Consider the following 22,760-nt stretch of genomic DNA (forward strand, 5'->3'; position numbering starts at 1 on the left):
TATTTAAATTACTTATTTGTTATAAATTTCATACAATATTCACTTGTTACATTGTGCCCAGGTGTAGCTTTCTCAGAAAGGAGATAGTTGACTTTTTATTTTGTTGTCCTTCTACCCCTGTTCCCACAGTACACATACTTTCAAGAAAGGTTTTACAGACTAATGGTTGGATTAGTTCCTGTTTAGTAACTGGAAAGAGCGTATCTTCTGTAGACTGATTCACTTTAGCAGGAACTAAAGCAGAAAGGTGTATTTCCCCCCACCTATCTATGAATACTAAGCAGGTAGCAGAGGATGAGGTCTGCTAATTCTGTAATGGAAAAGATACATTTTTCATCTCAACAAGTAACTCCTGACATGAAAATTATGGCGTGGAAGTCAGAAAGAGTTGCTCTGTTAACTGCAATTAATATTTTATGGGACACCCTTTGTTTAGGAGTGATGGGTATCTCACACAAAAAAAAGACCTGTGTGTATAGTGCATCTGAATTTTTAGTAACTTAATAAAAGCTTTAATGAAGCTATGTTCTTGCATATTTTTTCTTCTAAATGTAATTAAAATGCTGCTTAATCACCTTAAAATAAGAACTATTATTTTAGTATGTCAAACTCATGTAATTTGAACAGTGACTTGTGTCCTAACTCACAAATAGCTTGAAAGCCTCTGGGTGTATGTACCCACCACTCTTACCCCATAGGTCACCCAGCCTGTTGGCACGGTTCTAGTGTGCTGTGCCTGACCAGGAGATGTGCCTCAGGTGATGCGAGACTCCAGCCTCAAAATGGTTTTCACTAAGGTGGTACAGGAAACTGCAATTTCCTCTTTACTTCATTTATTTTGTGCCCCAACAGTCTCCTCACTGCAATTACTTGCATCTTTTTTCCTGCTTTAAGCTACATGACTAACTGAAAGTACTCAGGAAGAAGCACTTTAAGCCCAAGGTAAATAACCTACAGCCTAACTGTAAGTAATTACCCCCAACAACTGCATTGGCTGATAGGAATCAGCCTGTCTGAAAATATTAATAAAAAGGTCATTTTAAAGTCTTATGTTTCTGCTTCCACCCTTGCTTAAAATCAAATGAGATTATAAGCAGGAGTGTGTCAAGAGAAGGGATGAATCAAACTACTTAAAAAGTTGTATTTGTTTCGTTCCTCGTTTGCACCTGTGAGTTGCCTTGCACACATGTTCACAAACACAAAGCTTACTATGACCACAAATGTTTCTCTTCCACCTGGACTGTTTTTAATCTATCTTGGATGTCCTTTTCAAAATTAAAGTATTTTTAGTTATCTCAAAGGAGGATAATATCTAAATTGCAACTACCCCTCTTCAACTCTAGCACTGTCCATTATACTTCAGGATCTCAGTCTTTTTTTGTCAGCAGATTGCTTTGATTTATTCTGTTGCATTGCAGATTGGTAAAATTCATTCATTTAGATCTTTAGTGCTCAAGTGATGGTTACTGAACTAAATCTGAGTAAATCCCATTGCTGAATAGATCATGAAGGTCCTCTGCAATATTAAATGGAAGTTCCCTTCAACTCATTGTAGGATAGCATGCTCAGATACATTGTAAAGTTTTAAAGTCAAAATGATGTAATTGGTTGCTGGGAAGCATTTTGTAGAAACCAGATCAGCAGTGGGACTTTCTGAGAGACATCTTGTGGGACTTAGTCTGTGTTTAAGAAGAGAGTTTATGTAAATGGAGATGCCCTGGAGTTTCAAAGTGAGAGATCAATAACTTAGCCGGCTAGAACTCTGACATATCAGCATCTATGAAAGAATCCCATTTTTTTTACAGAAAATTACTGGAAATTGATAACTATATCCTATTGTTAATGTTCTTTTTCCTTAGGTGTTACTGAGTTTGCCTGCTCTTCAGTTTGTTCTGAGCCTGTATAAATCACCTGGGCTTTCATGTGGGTTCTAGCATTGCTTATTTGCCAGCAGTGAGGGAAAAATCTTAAGTGATGGTGACTTTGAGCCATCTTTTCTACCTGATGGGAGAAGGCAAAATTTAATAAGGTGTATTTTGTTGATGTAATAACCTACTGAATAGTTTGAGAATGCAGGTGTTTGGTATGTACAGGACGCGGAGTATGTTTTGTAATCCACATTGAATCTCTTACGTTGTTATAATTCATGTAAGTACGATTTAATTAGCAGATTTTTCACTTCTGGTTCATGTGCCATTAGGTTCAAGTCTTGTTTGCCAGTACCATGGATAAAATGCTATTAGTGAAATCATTCTTGCTTAGAAATGACCAGGATTCATCTGCAGGACCTAGTTCTTTGTAAGCAGATTCCTTTAACTGCCCAGTGAGGGATTTTGCTTACATTGGTCAAAACTGCTTGCAAGATTGATTGTGGGAGCTGTAATAGGGAGTACAATCTCCTGTAAGAGGGAGTTCCAAACTGTTCTGTTTGGAAATGAGCCAAAAATAGCAGTGAGGACAGACTGAGGGTTGAATGGCTGTCAAAGAGATTGTCACAATATACATGTTCTCTTTCTGTGTTGCTGCTTTTACTTAGGTCATTTGTGAATGGTAACAGATGACTCTTACTTAAGTTGCATGAATTTTCAGAAAGGAAGAAGAATTTCTCTTTTCTATGAAATATGTAACCCTATAGATGCATGAGCCTTTTATTCCTGAAAATGCCCTAACCACTGGACTGCAAATCTGTACTTTGTCTGGCTTAGTGAGTCTTGTGCACTTTACTGCATGGCTGCTCATGCAGTGAAGGTGGTACACTAACACAAACTCAGTGCTACTGATTTTCAAAGTGAGGTAAAAAATCCCTGCTCAAGCATTATACCTGTGGTTAAAATATAGAGATACTTCTGGATTTGGTGTTCTGTTTCATATTGTAAATCCTTGTGACATGCTTTATGGTAGATTGGTGTTGCAGTGATTTGTACAAATGATCAGTTGATGCCACCTGTTCCTGATGATCATTTGAGGCTCAGTGACATTATGCTAATGCTGACTAACGAATCTTAAGAAATGGAAATTAATTTGTTTAGAGGAAGAGAAAAAAAGCAAAATGCAGTTAAGTCTTCGGTAAACCATATTCAAGATATACGGTACTTTCCCCCCATTCTGTGCAGTGTTCTCTGTTTATTTAGTTTCACAGTGTTTACTATTTGTCCTTCAGAGTAAAGGCTAGTGTGACTAGCTTGTGCCTTTTTCTGCTTTTCTGTGTATTCATCTTTCTACCATGAAACAGAGATTTAGACCCGGGAATGTGTCTGCCAGTGGGGATAGTTTTAATTTCCGTGGAATGTGAGCTTTGTGGTACCCGAAGTGAAGGTGAGAAAGCGCTCTGGAAACCCACACACTTCAAAGGTCTCTTCCTTGTGTTACTCAACTGTGAAAGAAATATGCTGGGGTTTTCTTTCCATTGTGTAGCAATTGAGGTTGATTCTGGTGATAGAGTGGCCATCTGCATATGAAGGTATCTGTCTTGCTCTACTCTGGCATCTTTGTAGTGAAAGTGTGAGTTGTTCTGATGGCTGGCTAGGAGGCTAATCCTACCAGAGAGGTGAGAGGGGAGCATAGAACATTCCTTACATTACCTTTGTTTTCCTTAAAACACAGTTTAAAATGACAGTGGAGAAGTGCTTTAAAGAGTGGCATTTTTCTGTCTTGCTTCTGAGTGAGTATGCATCAAAAAGCAAGGACTGGGAAGTTGCCCGCAGTTTCTTCTGAAGTATGTTGGTTCTGTTTGTATCAGGCAAAAGGATTTACTGGGTTTATGCATTAATATTTACTGGCTTCTATTTTCAGAACATGAGTTACTTTTGGTAATGTCTTAAATGAGGATTTGTTCTGAGTTTGTGTACTGGTGGTTAAAAAAATATAGTGGAACAAAAATGTGAAATTTACAAAATTGGTTTACTTCAGAATGCACTTAGATTCACGTTCTTTTGACTGCATTCCACAGCGTTAACTTGTGGCACACAATATCTGTCTTCCCAGGGATGGGCCCTTCTTTTCGTGGGCCTAATGGAGTTTAAAGTCACTATTGTATTACCTGAATTTAAGTAACCTACTGTATTGTGTTACATAATTGCTTCTAAGTGCATCACAAAGATATTAATTACATAAAACATGTTATGTTCCTAATTTATTATACCTGACAGGTTTAGTGACACTTTGAACTTCACCTTGGTAAACAAAAAGACTTTGTCCAGATGTTGTACTGTGAAATTATTTTACTTGAAAGAAATAATTTTTCTTTGGAAGTGTTAGAGCAAGATTGAAAACAAAACCTTCAGGTCACTGCTCTTCCAGAAATAATTGACGTTCCTTACTCAAACAGATTCTAGTGAATCATCTCTCCCCAAATTAGAGAGCTAATTTGAAGTGGGGAAGCATATCTGCTGATTTATTCGCAGTCAAATGGAAGTGGGGTAGCACCAAAGGAAAAAAAAAGTTGGAATTGTGTTTTGTTCTACCTAAGTCAGTTGCTCAGAGCAATGATCCATAGATTTCTGTAAGTACAGTTTTTTCTGTCTGGGCTATAGCTGCCATACCAGGCACTGTGATGAGAAGGGTGATTTTCCTGCTGGTGGAGTTTCCTGCTGTTACAGATTTGACGGCAGTCATGTTGTCAAATATTTCAGTATTTGAAAAAATGTTTTTATCATCGAGTTGTTGCACTAATAAAGGTAAAGCTCAGTTTGGGCTGTGGACAGTAAAGATTTCAGAAGTATAATGCTGCCTGGAAGATTACTGGCTAGGTCATCCCTAGCCCTCATTCCCACCTTTGTAGTTGTTTCTGTCTGTGGGCAGCACTGCCAAGGTAGGTCTTTGGAAAAGGCATCTTATGGCAGACCATAGAATTTTTATCTTTGGATTTGAATCTGTGTTGAAGAACACTCACCATAGAACAGAACACTCTTGCTTTCCAAATGAGCTCTTTTTGCTCATGCTGGCTTCAGGGTAGTCACACCCCTCTCCTTGGGGGTGTGAAAGCTGTGAGTTTGTGTGTTTGCTGCTATACTTACTGCCACTAAAATAGTGAGCTGCCTTATTAGTCCTAGCATAGTGCTAATGAAATATGATGGTGATTAAGGGTTTGATGGGAATGAACTACTCTTCCAGCTATTTATTTTGGAGCTATCAAGCTGGAGATCTTGGGACTGTGGTGTGCAGTTTCTGGTCTTTTGCAAGTGAGAGATTTGCAGTATTTCAGTGTGGTTCTGTCTCTGCCGCTGTTCATGACGATGATGTTCTTTGCATAGAGCATATGAAGGTGCTGTTAGTCAACACATCACAAAGTTTTAGTGGTTTCATGGGGTTTTTTCCTGACTCAGCTGGATTTTGAGAAGTAATTGGTTTAGCGTGTACGTGAAAAGTTTAATGCCCATTAAATAATTCGTTCATTTTTAACAAGTTGAGAGTCTGTGGAGGATAGAAGGCTTGCAGTTTATAAATTTCCCAGAACTTTGAAAACTTTTTTCTGTCAGCTAATTTGTACTTAGTGACTGTTCTGTTGTTGCTGTATAAAATGTCATGTGAACATGTCTGCTTAACCCTTTGCTGTTCACTATGGTGGAAAACATCACAGCTGTTTATGTTATAATACCATCTTAACTTAACCTGCTTTTTTCCAAATTGTTTGCATAATCCTGAGCACTGCTAATTTTAATCAGCACTGCATTAAAAAAGTGCTCTTTTGAGAAAGTTGCATAACCTACTGAACTAAATGGTAACTTTAGAGGTGTGCAATAGCAGAATGCAATGGCCTTTTGTGTTTTACCTCTTTGGTTCTGTGAAAACTGCATTACCCATGACATATATATGCCTCAGTCTTCCAGGCCTGCTTGATTATTGTGTAGTTGTCTGTATGATTCCACACTTCAGTACTAGGTTACTTAATTTTACATAAATATTTACAGAGAACTTAGAGAATAGATGTTTTATATGAGATTGGGGGAATTTTGTCTTATGCATTTCATACTGTGATGTTTATCTTGTTCCCGGAAAAAAAAAAAAAGTGTTGGATTTTCATGTTCTGAATTTATTTCTGTGCTAAAAGTTTTGGCTAATATGCTTTAGTAATAAAGCTTCTAACTTTTATATTTCAGCAAAATTCCAGCATTTCTGAATGTGGTGGATATTGCTGGCCTTGTGAAAGGAGCCCACACTGGACAAGGCTTAGGAAATTCCTTCTTGTCTCACATTAACGCCTGTGATGGGATCTTTCATCTGATGCGTATGTAAACTTACTTACCTGTTTCTCTGCTTATGGACAATGCTTAAGGACAGCATTGTTGTACTGTACTGTAATTAATAGCTGTGGAGCAAATATCCATTACAATTTAACTTCTACCATTCAATTCAAAGCCATCAGGTCTTGGGTTTTTCCAGCCAAGACAATCCTCATCCTCTGCTATTTAAAGGTATACCTTTCTTCATTACCTTTGTACTGAAGACTTAAAAAGAAACTGGGTTTTTGGAAGTCTGCAGTAATGATGTGTCATCTTCTTTTGCCAGCAGTGCATTGCCGTTTATATATTTAATTTCATGAAAAAGGAGGAATGGAATGTGTTAATAAAAGAGAAATGAAAGTTGAAATCTGCTGCTTTTGTAAATCCTTAAACTTTGCAGATCCTGAGAGGATGAAGTTTCTTTGTTGCCTTTTACCAGCATTTGGTCCAAGTTTCTGGTGAACTGTGTGTCTTTGGGAACCAGGGCCCTGAAACTGTCAGTTTTCAGCCTGGTGGGTGGACACTCAACACTGAATCTCTGCAGTCACAGTAGAAGGTTGTTTAAGAAGAACTCGGACAGGCTGCTCCTGTTCAAGGGCAATAGGCAGGGGACTGGAGGGTGGGACTTGTATGCCAGCAAGCTGGAAAGGAGGTGTTGTTGAAGATGAAGAGAAGAATGATGAAATGTTGGTAAGAAGAACTGTAACAGGGAGTGATCTGGTGATTCTGTGTTTTCAAAGCATGAAAACTTTAGTGTTTGTTTTCATATTGATTTGATCTGGAACACATTTTCACCCTTGAGCACTGAAAGTGTTGTTCCCTGTCTTTATGCTGTTGTGATACGCACTACTACTGCCTGGGGTAATGGCCAGCATGGGAAGCAGAGTCCTTTAGAGAATTGGTCTTTTTCTTTTTTATGGATGCCAGGCAGGAAGTCAGAAGCAGGTCATTGTGGATTTGTGCTGTAGACTTCAAGCTCTGCATGCCTGAGTAAATTGAAGAAAGGCTTGTTAGCTTTGCCTTAACTTGGTTCAGTTGGTAATTTTGCTGAAAGAAGTTTGAGGATTAACCAAGTTGTATTAGTTAAGGTAACAATAGGTAAGAAAGTGGCTTGATAGGAATAGAGTTGAGTATGATGAGACAAACTTTGGTAGCTCATCAAAGATATTTTATAGTTCTAGGCTAAAGGGTTTGAGCCTGTTTTCTTTATTTATTGGGGATGTGTTAAACTGCGTTTTCTTTAGGACAGAAGGTTTATTTGTGGGTTTTCTAGCTGCCATAACAGATTACACTGTTGTTGTGTTCTGAGATGTTTTTTGGAGAAGGCTGTTGCCTATCAGTGGATGCACCACAAGGTACACGGGTGAGCTCTTCCATGGCATAAAGCTGAGGAGAAATGCTATCTATTTCCACCTGGCTAATTCTCTACTTTCTTTACTTCATTTAAAAAGAGACAATACCCCCAACTTGAAATGGCTGTAGATTTTCAGTCTTAAAATTTCCATATCCTGGTTAGACTGTTACTTTTCCTGAGATATATGGTTTTCATTAAATCAGTAAAAACATTGTTTATGTGTCTAAGGTATGTTTTAATATATGCAAAGAAACAGGCAACACATGGCAACCACACATGGTAGGGTAACAGGACAAGTTAAAGGAGAGGTAAGTTTGTGTTGAGCAGCACGGTATTTTTAGACATGATTAGTGACAGTATGAAGTAGATTCTCTTAGCTCAGTAAACAAGGCAATTAAGTTTCCCCCTGAAGAATAGAGCAATGCATTCTTGGGCTTTGATATTTTCTGTGGATTTTTTTTTTCTGTAAAAGTGCACAAACTGAAAATAATGTACTGATACTTGCTCTAAACCAGTTGGTCTCCATACACTTAAAAAGAAAACTTTCAGATGTTATCCCAGTTTCTTAGACGTAGGGGTATAATGTATTTTTGGTCACACCCAGTTATGTGAAACCTCAGACAGATATACTTGCTTACTAACTGGCTGAGGTAATGGGGGATTTAATTTTGAAATGGTTATCCTGGATAGTGGTGTTTGCAGTCCCATAGTTACCTGACACGTGCTTTAAGGTACTTACAGCTTTGTTCATCTTCCAAGTTTCACAGTTTAATTTGAAACATTTCTGGCGGTTCTGTTCTCCATGTTTCAGGTGTACTGCAGTTTTAACTGAGGCAGCAGTGTTTTTTGTGGTGACAGAAGGCAGGCTGTCACCTGTTTGAAGGTTATCATTGTGTTTCTTCCTCAGTTTAATGGCTTTAACCACCTTTCAACTTTTATGGCAGATTGGTCACAAGTACTTGTAGAAAATTGCTTTCTTTGTACGGTGAACTATAAATGGAACTTTGTTACAAATGTAAATTTACAAATTGCACTTAAAGAATGTTTCACTGAGGTAAATGGTAGGTACCGGTATTTAGCCCTTGCTACATCTCTGTCAAGTTTTTGAAGGTACTGGATGTTAAGCAGCTAGAGCTCTTCATGGTTTTGAATTTCTCTTCCCACTGATACTCTGCAGTCCTAGTTTTCTAGCAAATATGTTCCACATTTTTCTCTTATTTTTAGTTTCTTTAATGAAACCCAGTCTCTTCAAAGGTACAGAAACTGGGAGGAAGCTTGTCTGTAGAAGTACTTTGCTGTCAAATGCTCCTTTTCAATTAATAAAAAAAACATTAGGGTTGGATGCCCAGTGTTTAAAGTAGAGCAGGGAACATTGGGTTTTGGCCTGTGCCATCCCCTGGCGTGCCAGTCCTGCAGGGGATCGTGTGAACTGCCTGCGGTGACTCGGTGCGGGGGGAGTGCAGGCAGGAAGGGCTGGGAAGCTCCTGCTTTGCTTCTCTGGAAGTGCTCTGACTTCACAGCAGAGGAGCTCCAGCTGCCTTTTAGCAGCAGGATGGGGAGTTTGGTAACTGATAATCCGTGAAATCTTGTTCTTTGTGATAAGAGTGAAAGGACTACGAAGCTAGGTAAACATCCCCTGCGGTCTTACGGAAGTGACTGGTGTGACCAATGCAAATGGGTTCCTAGAAAGCTTTAATTGCTTCTACTGCAGTTTTATGTTTGTTAAAACTGGAAATGTTTAGTCCACCCCCTGGTTCTGCCTCCTTCAGGGTTTTAGCTAACTTCTGAAGCTATTTGTCATTACTTCGATAGCTATGAACCATGTCAGTTGAGCGTAGTTTATTCTTACTTGAAAAAAGCACTATCAAAACTGAGTTGGACAATATTTTTGCTGATTTTTGCTCAGCATTTAAAATCAAGTTGACTTTGTATTTTTACTATCATGAAGGTTAATGGTAGCTTTTTGTAATACTGCCAGTGTTCCGATTCACCCACAAAAGTCAAAGTGATGATAAAGTTATTTGACTGAAAAAGATACCTCCTCTTTTTTCACTTATTTTTTTTTTACTTCCTATAAAAATGTGTGTATTTTCTGTATAAATATTCTTATCATCTGTAGCTTTTGTATACTTGAGGCATGATGTGTTTTGCCCCCATGTTCTCTGACAAGAAACCATACCTGCTGATTGCTGCTCCTGGAATCCGAAGAGGCATATGAGGGTATCACTTAGCCACACTCCACTGCACTAACATTTCAGTGAACAAAGTACGGCTTACATCTCATCCTTTCAGCATGTGTGTTCTGTGCTTTGGGAATCACAGTGGCTCAGTTTATGCAGCTGTGGCTTGGCTCTGTCACGTCTAATATTTGAAGCTGTTTCTTTCATCTTCATAATGTGTCAAAATTCACCTTGAAATGATGTCTGATGTTTTAAGAGATGTCTGTCTTAAAAAAATTGTGTCATCTTTGACATAATTTGGTTCAATTTTTTGAAGATGCTTTGGTTTTGTTTTATATTGCTAAGTGTAATTGACACCCTAAAAAAGGGTTGTCTGTTTACAAATACAAACTTTTCACTGCTTGGCTACCAAAGTTTAAAAATTTCTGCACATATCAAGCTTGTTAATGTTACACAATCAAGATGCATTGATGTATGCAATTGAGTAGATGATTGTTCCTACTGGAATTTTCTTATTTACTGTTGGAGCAGCTGAATTCAAGTTTAATAAAAATATTTGCAATGGCTCATAGTTCAGCTAAACTTTCAGTTGGCTTTCAGTAACTTCTCCGTATTAAATCCAGGAATTGTGAAAGCTTTCAAAATTAACTGGCAGTTGCATCTGTGTATTAATCAAATGCTTGTGGGGTTTTTGTCAGTAGATTGGTTTGTTTGAGATTTTTTTTGGTTAAATGTTGTACAGTATTTTGATTTTGAGAAAAGGCTTTGCAAAGGAGATCTTTCTGATCAGACTTACAAAAATGCCATTCCTCTGCTCCTTTTAGCAAAATCATCACCAAAAGTGAAATAATTTGTATGTGCAAGATTGTTTTTGCATAGCGTGTTGCAATTTCAGAATGTCAGGTCACAGAAACAAAACAAACTAGGGGTAATTGTCTTAGGCCATGTGTTACCTGACTTTGAATTTTACGTCTCCACATTCTGATACTATGCCCACTGCCTTGGAAGGGAAGGGAGGCTATTAATATTAGGGAGATACATGCAAATCTACTACTATCTTAGATAGTAGTAGATAGTAGTAGTACTATCTACTACTACATATCATTAGTTTTTCCTCATTAAAAAAATGCTTTTGTGCAGGAGAGGAGAATTTTTCAGAGGTTGCTTAGCTGTGTTTTACTTTAGAGCTTTTATTCATGTAGATCTCCTCCCTACAGCAGCAGTTTGGTACCTGCAGGCAGAAACAGTGCTCATGTAGTGAATGATACCTGGCTGCATCCCATCAAGCCTCTTGGTGCTGTACCACTTTCTGTGGTAATGAGCAACACTGGGGACAGTCCCTTCTCAAAGCAGGTGAAGTTAAGCTCTAAGGCAAACAATGTTCTAGAGGGGAATTTCATATGCATGCAAGCCTTCATTCCCCTTTTGGTAATGTGAAGTAAAAGGAAGCATGTTTGAATAAACTTTTTTTTTTTTTTTCCACATTTGGATGCAGTATTCAGTTTGAGGCAAAAGGACCCCACAAAGTGCCTGATAAAAAAGGGATTTGAAGAGACAATGAGCCATGGAAGACTTATTTCCAAAAAGTACTTCTTTGACACAAGATTTCTTGCAGGGAAACGCATGGGGTTGTCATTAGTGTCATGTACTAACTTTAAGCGACCTTGGAGACCTGTTGTTGTCTAATGCTGTTGGATTTTTCTCACTGAATCCGAGGATGGAAGCACAGCAGACTTTTTGCTCAGAAATAATGTTGGTAGAGAGAAGAAGTGTTTGTACAGACATCTGCTCAAAGAAGCTTTTTGAGAAATAACCATGTAGGATTGGAGTCCAGCAGCAGAGGCAGTGGATGTAAATGAAATTGAAGTAGATTGCGAGTTAGAGCAGGCATCACAGTGGCTCTTGTCTTTTGTATGTGTCCACTTTTCAATACAAGAACATGGAAAGAGACTTAGGATGAAGGCTGATGCTTAAAAGCAGTTCTTTGTAGAAGGATCTGAAGAGCAGAAAAGAGCCTTGTGTGTGCTTTAGATACTAGAACATTATTGTCCAAAATGTTGATAGTGGAATTAAAGGACCAGGATGGGATTCTTGTGAATCTTCTTTCATGCAGTTTCAATTACTACTACTTTGAAACCTACACCTGGAAGAGGGAGGGAGACATTTTGTACACCAGCATCCTGCCAGTGCCGGATCAACTAGCCTAATTTGGCCAGCTGTGGAAAACTTGTAATTAAGCTGATTTTTCACTTAGGCAAAAAGATAATTATTGGAAGGGCAATAGCCTCTTATGCTGAGAAATTGTGAAGAACATTGCAAGATCTGTCATCGTCCTTGAACATAATGTTAGTGTGTTTGAGATGCAGGAAATCACATTATAAAATCACCCTAATCTCCTGTTTTATTGCTGGTGTTTCTTTTCTTTTGGTGTGTTTACATGAACAAAATTTGTGGGTTTGTACCTCAAAGCTGTTTGCAGTATTCTGTTTGCAGCTTTGTCTCTAGCAGAGGAGTGAATTTGTTTTCCTGGGCATGTGGGTGCAGACTGTGGAAGAGGTGCTGGAAAATAGTCATCACTGTAGTGAGTTAGCCTTTGTCTTTATTGAATAGTAAATTACATTGCCAGACTAAGTAAAACTGACACCTGAGCTTTAATCCATGTTCCTCTAAGGCCACGTAGTTACAGTTTAAAGCACAAATAAACTCAGGTAAGTGTTAAAATAGGTTTCATTCTCAAATTTCTCACATGTAGTTGTTCTGAGAGCTGAATAAGCCTCCCCAAATATATGGATATTAGGAGCAAAAATTTATATGTGTCTTATTAATCAATGATCACTAAATAAATGTCTCTCAAGGATATACTTTACTTCTTCAGATGGAGAGGGCCATGAATGTTCAAACATTGTTATTAATCAAACAGTCCAAAATTTGTTTTATGTTGAGGTTGCCTCTTGATGTCTCAAATTGAATTTTAATTGTATAGTACCTAGGAGGTTTCAGTCTCAAATATTATATAGTCTGTAATTTTATTTAATTACTTACTGTCATTGAGAAGGAAAATTACTGTTCTTGCATTCCTCACTAGCCTTTATCATAGTTTGATAATGCTAGATTTGTTAGTGTCATGGTAATTGAAGTGACTGTGGATTTTGGAGCCCACTTTGTCATTCATCTTTAGCATAATATCCTATGACTCTTTATGTCCAGTTCCTTTTTTGTATCAGAACAGATGAAAACACAAAATTTCCTGTCTAAAGGCCACCACCCTTGCTAGAGTAGCAGCATCTAATGCCATTCTATTTATAGATGGAACTTGTTAAGTTTCCTCAGCAGGGACTTAAAGCTATGACCTCGTAGGCCAGAAACAGGAGAGCTACCTACTGAGCTACAAGGGCAATCTCTCAATTCTAAAGAATACATAGAAAATTTCTAATATACTGCACTGTGAGTCATAAAGTACTTGACCAGTAAACCCTCCCTCCCCTGAGAATAAAGACCAGGCAGGCTATCTTTACTGAGTCATTGCTATTATTTGACCTACAACTACTTTTATTATAGATCTGTGTGTGTGTGATTTGGCAGTGTGTAATTGCTATTTGGGCAATGCAGATGAGTTTTTCCTCTGTAATACGTCAGAGAATCATCGTGTGATAGAGTTAGGGTGTTCGGGTGACTGTTTCTGAAATACATGCTTACCTGTTTGAGTGGGTGTCTTTGTTGAATATGTAGAGTATCCTGACTTTGAAAAACTGAGAGTTTAATAATTTATTAATAATTTTTTATTTGTTGTTTCATGGACTTTCTTGAAAGCTTGAAGGGAAACGTACTGCAGATGGATTTTTTTTTTGTGTTTCTAATATGAAATGTGAAGGCCTGTTTTCCTTTGGTCAGAGGAAGGCTACCTCAGAAAAGGTAAAGTAATGGTTCTTTGCAAAAAGATAAGTGGCTGACTGTTTTCACTTTAATTAGCTGCATGATTGTATCAGAAAGGGGAGTAGTCTGTAAGCTGAGAATATTATAGCATCCCTTTCAGAAAGTTGAGGAAGTGTTTTGTTTTGGTTTTTTTTAATGCAGAGTTTTAAAGAAAAATTTAAACTAGAGAGGTTCCTTGAAGCACTTCTGTTTCTCAATTGAATTGTAGGTGGCTATGTTCTAAAACAGCTGAGGGCATAGGCTGCCCTGGGTTTGTAAATAGGAGTTCGCTGTTGCTGCCCAGGGGCTCTTTATCACTGTCCCTCATTGCTTTGGAGTTGAATATGCAGGTGAGTCAATACCAAATGAGCTGAGGTGATAATTTCCAAGGCTTTTGTGACTTCAGTATTAAAATGGACAAGAAGTAGTTAGAGATCTGGTCGCTGTGTACTGAGCAGTGGAGTAACTACTGCAAATGAAGACCAGGAGGAACCTGGCTTTGGGTTTCTTATTCTGGCTCTAAGTTCCTTATCCTAGACAAACTAAACAAGGCTTCTGGGTTAGTTAAGATATGCTGTTGTAAGACTTTATTAATATATACCTCCTTTTTGTTCTGTGTCAAGCAGATTTGTCTGTGACCCGTGGATTGTCAGTTTAGAGTTCCTTTGTCTTTGCCTTTGAGAGTTTGAGACTCTAATAAACTGACAGAAAAGCTTCTGGTTCGGTTTCTTTTCAGAATTGCTATTGATTGGAGCAGCCTGGTTTCTACAACAGCCAAAATGCCACTTTTAAAAGAAATAGATGTCTGTCCCTTTCCAAGTCATACGTTGTGCCAGACTTGTACAGTGGATGGGAAGGTCTTCTGTGAACTGAAGCAGCTCCATACTCTGACACCTTTTCTCATGGATATGCTGCCACTTTCTTCTGTGCTGTAGGAACTGATTGTGAAACCACGTAGTAAAAGGGGTTTTGGGTCTTAAAAATAACCATATTCTTCTTGCTGGGTTATTTAAAAATAGGTGATTTCTCTAATCAGATTTAGTATGTAATACAGCAAACAGTCATGCTGCTCTAGCTGAGGGAGCATTAAGCTGAGATTGCTAAGATGAAAAATGTTTGCAAAATGGCAGCCATAGGAAATACGCCAGTTGCATCCCCCCTTTTTTTTTTTTTCACTTCTTTCTTCTAAGTTTACAAGATTTAGGGATGTTTTCTTTCAAACCTTGCATGTTGTCCACTGGAGTCTGAAGAAATCTGACTTTCTTATGACTGTTATTTATGCTGAGATGTTATTGAGATGCAGAGTTTGGTTGCAGATGTGCCTTTGTGCTGTTGTAAGGCTGAAGTATTGATGTGGAAATCTGCTGGCTTCTTTTGGTGAGCCTTCAGCAGATAGTTGGTGTGTTTTCAATATGCTTTCCAGACTTTCTCTTCTGTCCTGATCAAGTCCAGCTTCACTTTGGCTGAAGATGAAGTTTTGCTTTTCTACTTGGGTTTACAAGGAGTTATGTATTAGTCAGTTATCAACGGCATCTCAGCAGAAATTCTTATGGCCTGTTTTTTTTTCCTGTTTGGAACTTGTCACTCTTGTATTTGCTCCACTCAGTCTCTCCCATCTATTTTTTAGTCTATTTCAAGATGAATTTTTATCCTAGTATCTTCTGCAGAAAACAGAATTAGCAGTGGGCTAGATTTAAATGCTGGGTGTTTATCAGCAGTTGTTGCAAGAGCTGCTTTGGAAACTGTTGCTTTAGTTTTGATGCCAGGGGATCTCTAGCCTCGAACAACACCCTGGAGCCTCTGTGCCTGGAGTCAATTAACAAAATATCAAGCCACACTTCCCCTGCCAAAATACCTCAGAAATGCTACCTTGGTTCTTATTTTAGGTTTTGCAGTTAAAGTGGAGCTTCATCTGTTGTTGGTAAAATAGCAAGAAGATTCTTCAGAACCTCAGTGTTTATCTTTAGATATGTAATTAAATTTCTGCGTATTCAAGTAATACATGATTAATTTGTTTCCTTTTAAAGTTAGTTTAAAAGACTTTCTTTGCAAAATCAAACAACATCCTCTCTTCCTTCCCTCTACCTTCTTCATCTCCCCACTCCGTCATACAGGTTTTTCTCCTGATAGGGATGATGGCAGAAGCTACTGTATCTCAAACTCACTTTACTAGTTAAACTTTTAAAATGTGTTTGAGCATAGGTTTGTATTTCAGTACTAGCCTAGAGAGCTGTTACTGAGATAACAGTTCCTTGACACTTACAGCATATTTTAATGCACCCAGCTTTGGTAATTTGATGTGAAAATTAATGTGTCAAAGCTAAATAGCAGTAGGAATGGGAAGTTGAGTGTGTGAAAGTTTAAGACTCTGGGTTGGGTTCTCTGAAGTGTCAAAAAGCAGAAAAATTAATCCAGTGAATGTCACCATGGAAATTGTGTGTGTAGTGTACAAGATAAGAAATATTGATGTCATATTTTTAAATTGTTAGGGGTGTCATGGTGAAACTGCCATGCAGAGGAGAAAGTCTAATATGTTGTAAGTGAGTTTAATCTATCCAAACCAGCAAACACTAAAATGCTTTAATCATAAGCAGGTGATTATTTCATAGTTTAATTACAAGGCAGAATATAAAGATTGTTTTGGTATTCTTACTGCATTTTTGTCTTCTCAACTTACCTTCCAGTTTTTAAAAAATGTAACAAAATCCATGAACACCACTCCAGGTTGTTCTAGTTTAGTTTTATTTTTTACATCTGAGTTCTCTCCGTGTTTATGGTGTCTTTTATTTTGCTTTGAAGTCCTTTGCACTTAAATGCAAATGTGAATGAAGTATGTTCCTCCATTCTGTGCAGTGTAGCTGCTTTAAATTTTTTTTTTTTTTAATAACTCTCTGTATGTGTAAAGGAAACAAAACTGTTCATTGGACTGTGCAGTATTTAGAAAAAAACCATGTTGTTTCTGTAATGTCACTTTTGGCCCAAAACTACGTTAAGCAGCAAGTGAAATGCGTCACTTTCCATTGATTTTAAGAGTAGAAAATGTACTTCATGAAATTTCCTTCCAAGGGTGCCACAATATTTAGATGTTGTTTGAGATGGATATAGAAAAGACAGTCAGCAAGAAAATATAAATTTTTTTTGTCTTAAACTGATTTTAATTTATATATAACAGAGTTTAAATATTGAGTGCTTGGTGCAATTACAAAACATTGTGAGTGTAGGCAGAGCTCAAGTCAGTGGGATCCAGAACCTTACTTCAGTTTCTGCTTTTAACAAAACAATGGATAATTTTCCTTGAGCCATAGTTCATCTTTGTAGTTAGTATGTTGAGCTGTTATTTGCAGAGATTGTTTAGTCATTATGATAAAACATATTATAAAATTTTTGATAATGAAGAGTTAAAAAGCTCTTAGTGTTTTCTTTTTATAAGCCACCTGTTGCCTTAGATGCATAAGTATATGAATTCGAACAAAGTGCTCATCACTTGTCAGCCATCAGTGGCAGCATAAAAATTACTTGTGGTGCTTGCTTTGCAAGAAGTTCTTTTGTGTTTGTGACATCAGCTTTGTTTTATACAATTAAAGTATTACACGCTAGAATAATCTAAATTGCAACCACTAAATGGTGATGTAGTCCTTTTTTCATAGAGCTGAATTTGTTTACTGGTTGTACACAGCTATTGACTACTGTTTAACATGACATGTCTCTTTTGCCTAGAACAGTCTTTGGAAAAGGTGCTTTTTGTGTCCTGTTCTTGTCTCCCACCCCCTTCATTCCTCCTCCCTTCTCCATTATGGGGAGCTTTTCCCGTACTTTTTTTAACAAGTAGATAAAAATACGTTAGGCTTCAGGGTTTGGTGGTTTTTTTTTTTTTTTAAACTGGCAAATTAGTGGCACATGATGATATTGCAACAGAGAAAAAAGCCTTGCAGTGAAGTGATCCGGACTGCAGGAGATGTTTTGTTCCATATGAACACGTTTTGACATGAACAGAATAGTTTTTGTTTGCACGGTTTAAAATAAGACCCAGAAGCAAACCACATTTTTCTGATTCTGACCCTACTGTACTAATGACTGCACAGGTACCTACTGAACAGCTTTCTCTGTTGGAAATACCTAATCTGTGATGTTCTGTTCTTCTACTATTGCTGCATTTTTCTTTTATTTACATGTCTTCCCATTTCAAAGTGAATGGGAAGAATTTGCATGTGACTTGGCTATGATTTCTTTAAAGTTGTTCTCCTTGTATTAAAACAGATATTCAGTGCTATGGAAATTTGTGGAAAATCTGCTGTCCCCTTCTCAAATTATGTTGTATTGAATAAAATGTGATTTTTGTGGAAAATTCAGCCAAGTGGGTGAAATTAGTATAGGTTTGTGTATGTTGGTTGAGTATGCAGTAGGCCTGTCTTGCCCCCCATAGCCTTAGGAAAGGCCTAACATCTCTTCAAAATTTCTGTATGGTTGAAGTCAGGTGAGGCATAGTTCCCATTTGAAGAAATGAGGCTATAACTAAGCTACCTTACTGCTGATTTTTATTTTCAATTGCTCTGGTTTTGGAAGGAATACGTGGCTACTGTGCGATTCCATCTTAATTTGTGTGCAGGACTCACTGGGTCTACTGAATCTGTGATAAAATTTCTGTGGCTGCATACTAGTCCTGGAGCGTGAAAAGCTCCCTCCTCCTTGGACTTAAAACCCTGAGACCAGGAGCACATAAACTCAACTTTCCTATTCTTTCGCTCTGGTCTAGTAACTTGCCCTTCTGAGGAATAATCTAAGTTAGAGATTTAGATAGAAATTAAGTTAAAAGTAACTTGCTGTCAGATAATGACTACAGCACTGTTCTGACAATAATCGTGTAGGGATGGGATATGAAAAGAACATAAATGGAAGGTAAAGATCATGCAAAATAGTATTAAAAAATACAGTTCTCATATAGTCTCTTCCCATACACTGGCTTTGATATAAATATGATTATTTTTAAACTGATAAGCCATTAACAACATTCACTTTATTAAGGTGCTTCAGTTTTGTTATTCCAGCATAATTCTAAGCTGCTAACTCGCTAATTATTAATTCATGCTCTCATCCTTTCACATTTTCCTGTTGTCATTTTTCCTAAAATGTGTATGTAAGCAAATAGGGAGAACAAAAGTGACCTTTTAAAGTACTTCTACATTTTTTTCAAGGGTGCAGTTCTTCTATTTTGTCATACTGTGTGATTCAAATTCCATGAATTGCAGTCAAGTTCTGGTCAGTGTGAATAAAGATGTCTTGGTCTGAACCTTGACAAATCAGTATATATATTTATAGAAAACAAGCATCTTCCTCTCTTCTGTATTCATTACTTCTGCAGACTCACGTTAAGGTGTCTGTGCCATTTAGAGTGAATAATTTAGCATATGACTTAATTGATCATTTGCAAGTTCACATTCTTCTTGTGAGGAGATAGATTGTTTCCTTCTAGTTGATTTGTCACACACTGAGATAAAATAACAACATTCATATGCTTGTTTAAATTTAATTTTTTCCTTTCTCTGTATGGGTTTACTGTGAGTGGTTTTGAGTATTAATGGATGCAGTTGCACTTTCAAATAAATAATTGGGGGGTGGGATGGGGTGTAACTGTGTGTAAATATTCTCCTCATGGAGAAGTATTCCAGTGTCATTGTTGACTTGCTTTAGCCATTGTTGGAGCTGGGAAGTGCACTGTGAATATGCCTAGCAGAGCAAAGGTACTGCCAGCTCAGTTGGCCACTCAGCTTTTCAGGTGTTGTGCCCCACCTTAACCTCAGGGCTGCAGTTACTAAGAGAAGATAAAACCATTCAGAATTATTTAACAATTTGCTTTTAATGAAGCCCCTTATTTTTAAAAAGAGTGTTAGATATTATTAAATTTTCATTTTCCTCCTACATGATTAGTGTAATGTTGCCGTGTTAAGGTATTTTGACAACCTAGTCTTTTCCTAATCTTGCTGTAGATGGAAAGGGGCAGGTTGCTGGTCAGTGAATTAAGGGAAGCAGCTGAGTCCAGGGGAGCAGTGTATCCAAGTGGTGTGTGGATGTGTCCAGTGTGCTTCCCACCCTGGTGCCTGGTGGATGTGTTTGGATTCCCTGGGCAGGGGGATGAGCTGTTGGCTACAGGCTCTTCTTCCTATGTGCTCTGCGCTTGCCCCTCGATGTGCGGGGTAGAGCACTTCATTGTTTTCGGCTGTGCTGGTGTTGTGAACACATGGGGCCATGTTTGGGGGAGGGAAGATGGGCTCCTCAGGGAGAGTGATGCTGGGAAGCCCGCAGGGCTGACAGGCACTGCCTGCCTGGACGGTGCCCTCAGCTGCCGCTGTATGGACAGCTTGGTGCAGAACACCAGTGTTTCCAGCTTGTGTGTTGCAGTCTTACAAGGAGTCCCTTCATCTGGTTCCCATAAGCAACATCCAAATTCCCTCCCTGCTGGAGAGAAATGCTGCTTTTGTCAGCTAAAAACATAAAATTAAGCTTTTCTCTCATCTTTTTTTGTATATGGATTTTTTTTTTCCAGAATGCGTCTGCACGTTGTTTGCTGATGAGGGTTTTTTTCCCTTCCCACTTTTGTTTTCTTGTTGTGTAACAGCAGGGTGATGTTGGTGAACAGGATTTTGTACATCAGTGGTACTATTTACTAGAATGTTGATAATTTATTGTATTAGAGCAGTGAAAATATGAGAAAGGATAATTTGTTCGCAGTCTCAGAGAGCTAAAGGCTTTTTGACTGGAAAGATATCTCTGGGACCACTGCAGCTATAGGAAAATAAGTTTTAAGTTGAAAGGTTAAATTTGCTGAAATTTGATAAGTTAGTACAAAGCAATTTCTAATCTCACCCATAAAATCACTGTGAAGTTACTTTTTTTCCTGTTTCAAACTTTGCCTTGGAGAACAAATAGCATTCTTTGTTTCAGAACATGTGTAATTATGTGGAAGTGCATTAATTCTGTTTTACACAAGCCCTGCCTAGAAATACTTCCACATAACTAGGCTGAAACATTCAGCATTTTTGAGAAGAAAGAACCTTTTGGAAATCTTTGGTAAGGGAAAACACTACTTGCATTTAAATGCAGTTTGAATTTTTGATGCAGTTTGAATTCATAAATCAGTATCATATGGCACCAGTTTTCGTGTCTTGATGGAGTGAGTAGATGGGTAAGCTGGGCTTTGGGCTGGCAGTGTGGGGGAGAAGGGCAGATGGAGCTGCATCTGAGAGCAAGACACTGTTCCTATGGAATGCAGACAGGGTCTAACTGCCTCTCTTAGGAGGAAGGGATATTGTAATACTATCAGCAGTGTTGTATTGAAAATTGAAAACAAGTAACTGAAAGCACATTGTAAAGAACAGATGATTTAAATGATTCAGAGAACATTTCTAATGTTAGTAATCAGCAAACCACAGAGAAATTTGCTTGTGATCAGTGTTCTGATTTTTCACCAAAATAGAAAGTCTAGTCAAGGGTAATCCATCTTCTGTTCACCTAACATGTTTTTTCTTAGCTATACTGCCTACCAATTTATTTAAAGAAAAAGATTTTATATGGGTATGTACTATTAAATAAATGTCAGAATGGAAACTTAACAGCTTTATAGCTTTTTGGAGGTTTCCTTCTTCTACAGTAGCATCTCAAAAAACTTAGAAAATTTTTATAGACACAAATTGTTTGAAAACTAAGCATTCAGTTAATGTTGGCTAGCTGAAAAACAAAATGCATCCTGTTGTCACAGCATTGCAACAGCTATGCTTTCTTCAAACGTTTCTTTTTTTTTCTTTGGTACCAGAAAAGTCTCTTGTTGATTTGTTGTGTGTTTGTTCTAAACATTTTGAAGTTTAAGCATGATATTTTCAAAAGATCTAAGGTTTTCCTGCCATATCAAAAGGAAATGGTAATGCTTTCATTCTGTGTTATGTGATATAGTTGGTTTTTTATTTTAATCCCCAATCTAATTTAGGTTAGAACATTACATTATGTAAAAAGTACGTACAGTGTTCTGTGTCAGGTTGTTACAATATGAGAAAAATTAAACAGTGAACTGTACTTTTATAACAAACTCATTTGAAATCACAAGGTCAGTTTAAAATAGGATGTAACTCTTAAGGAATTTTCTTTTCTGTCAGATTCTCTTCCTTGAACTAGCCAGGGGTGTGAAGTGCGCTAGAACAGTTGTGGCCTTTGGCTTGCTCCTGTCAGCTCTGTCCTGTGGGCGGAGGGTGAGCAGGCTGTAAGCTGAGTGAAACTGCATGAGGGGATGGTGGTGCTTGACTTTTTGGGCTGGGGGGCATCTATAGCAGTAGTGTTAGAGGCATCAATGTAAATGTTTGAATATTGCATATGCCTTTCACATATCCATTGACATTTGGGGAGTTTTGTCATCTTTCATGGATTGTGAAGAAGTTTAAGTATTGTGGCTTAGCATCTTCTGAGAGTCTACTAGTTTTAGGAACCCTAAAATAATTCTATCTTTTTTTTTTAATAATAATGATAGCCTCTTCAGGATAGATGTGGTCCAAGACAAATGCTACATGATAGCTTTTGGAGAAAAATTGCAAGGAACCTTCCTACACTAATTGGATGAAAGGTTTTTTTAATAGATTTAAGGGCATCTGATGGACAAGGACTTGATTCAGAGACTTCAGAAATTGGTAGAAGCATGATGGTCAGTACGATCCTTTTATTTTTAAGAGTTTTGAGATGGAGAGAATCTTCATTCTGTCTAAGGATGATTTTTAGGTTTATTTTATCTGGAAAATAAGACTAGGGTCAAACCAAACCTTGAACAAATGCTGTTTTGTTCTGGAACTGGAAGTCAGCATTGTCTGTTTCAGTGTTTTCAGAAAAGTGTCTCACTGCCCATGAGTTTGACAGTATGTATCACAGCCTATTGAAGAAGTTGTGGTAGCAGTGATATTTAAAAAGGCAGGGGTCAGGTTAACGTTACTATTTATTTTTCTTTCTGGAATGTTTGAGTGTAAAATACTTCTTTTATCGGAGAGGCGCTGTTTTAAGATACATGCTTCCTTATGCTAAAAGGCAGTTTGAAGTGACCTGCTTGATACAGGCTTTCTT

At 37.8% G+C, this 22,760-nt stretch overlaps 1 protein-coding gene across 4 annotated transcripts in view; it reads left to right on the plus strand.

The window, feature by feature from the left end:
* OLA1 (Obg like ATPase 1) overlaps positions 1–22,760 on the plus strand; it is a 114,114-nt gene that overhangs the window by 23,850 nt on the left and 67,504 nt on the right. For all 4 annotated transcript variants that reach the window (XM_066189916.1, XM_066189915.1, XM_066189917.1 and 1 more), the window contains one exon: positions 6,099–6,226. In XM_066189916.1, the coding sequence (XP_066046013.1) occupies positions 6,099–6,226 (128 nt within the window). The remainder of the gene's footprint in view (positions 1–6,098; positions 6,227–22,760) is intronic.

This window comes from Chamaea fasciata, unplaced genomic scaffold, assembly GCF_029207755.1.
Source record: "Chamaea fasciata isolate MVZ Bird 193981 ecotype frontalis unplaced genomic scaffold, bChaFas1.0.hap1 SCAF_8, whole genome shotgun sequence".
Lineage (NCBI taxonomy): Eukaryota > Metazoa > Chordata > Aves > Passeriformes > Sylviidae > Chamaea > Chamaea fasciata.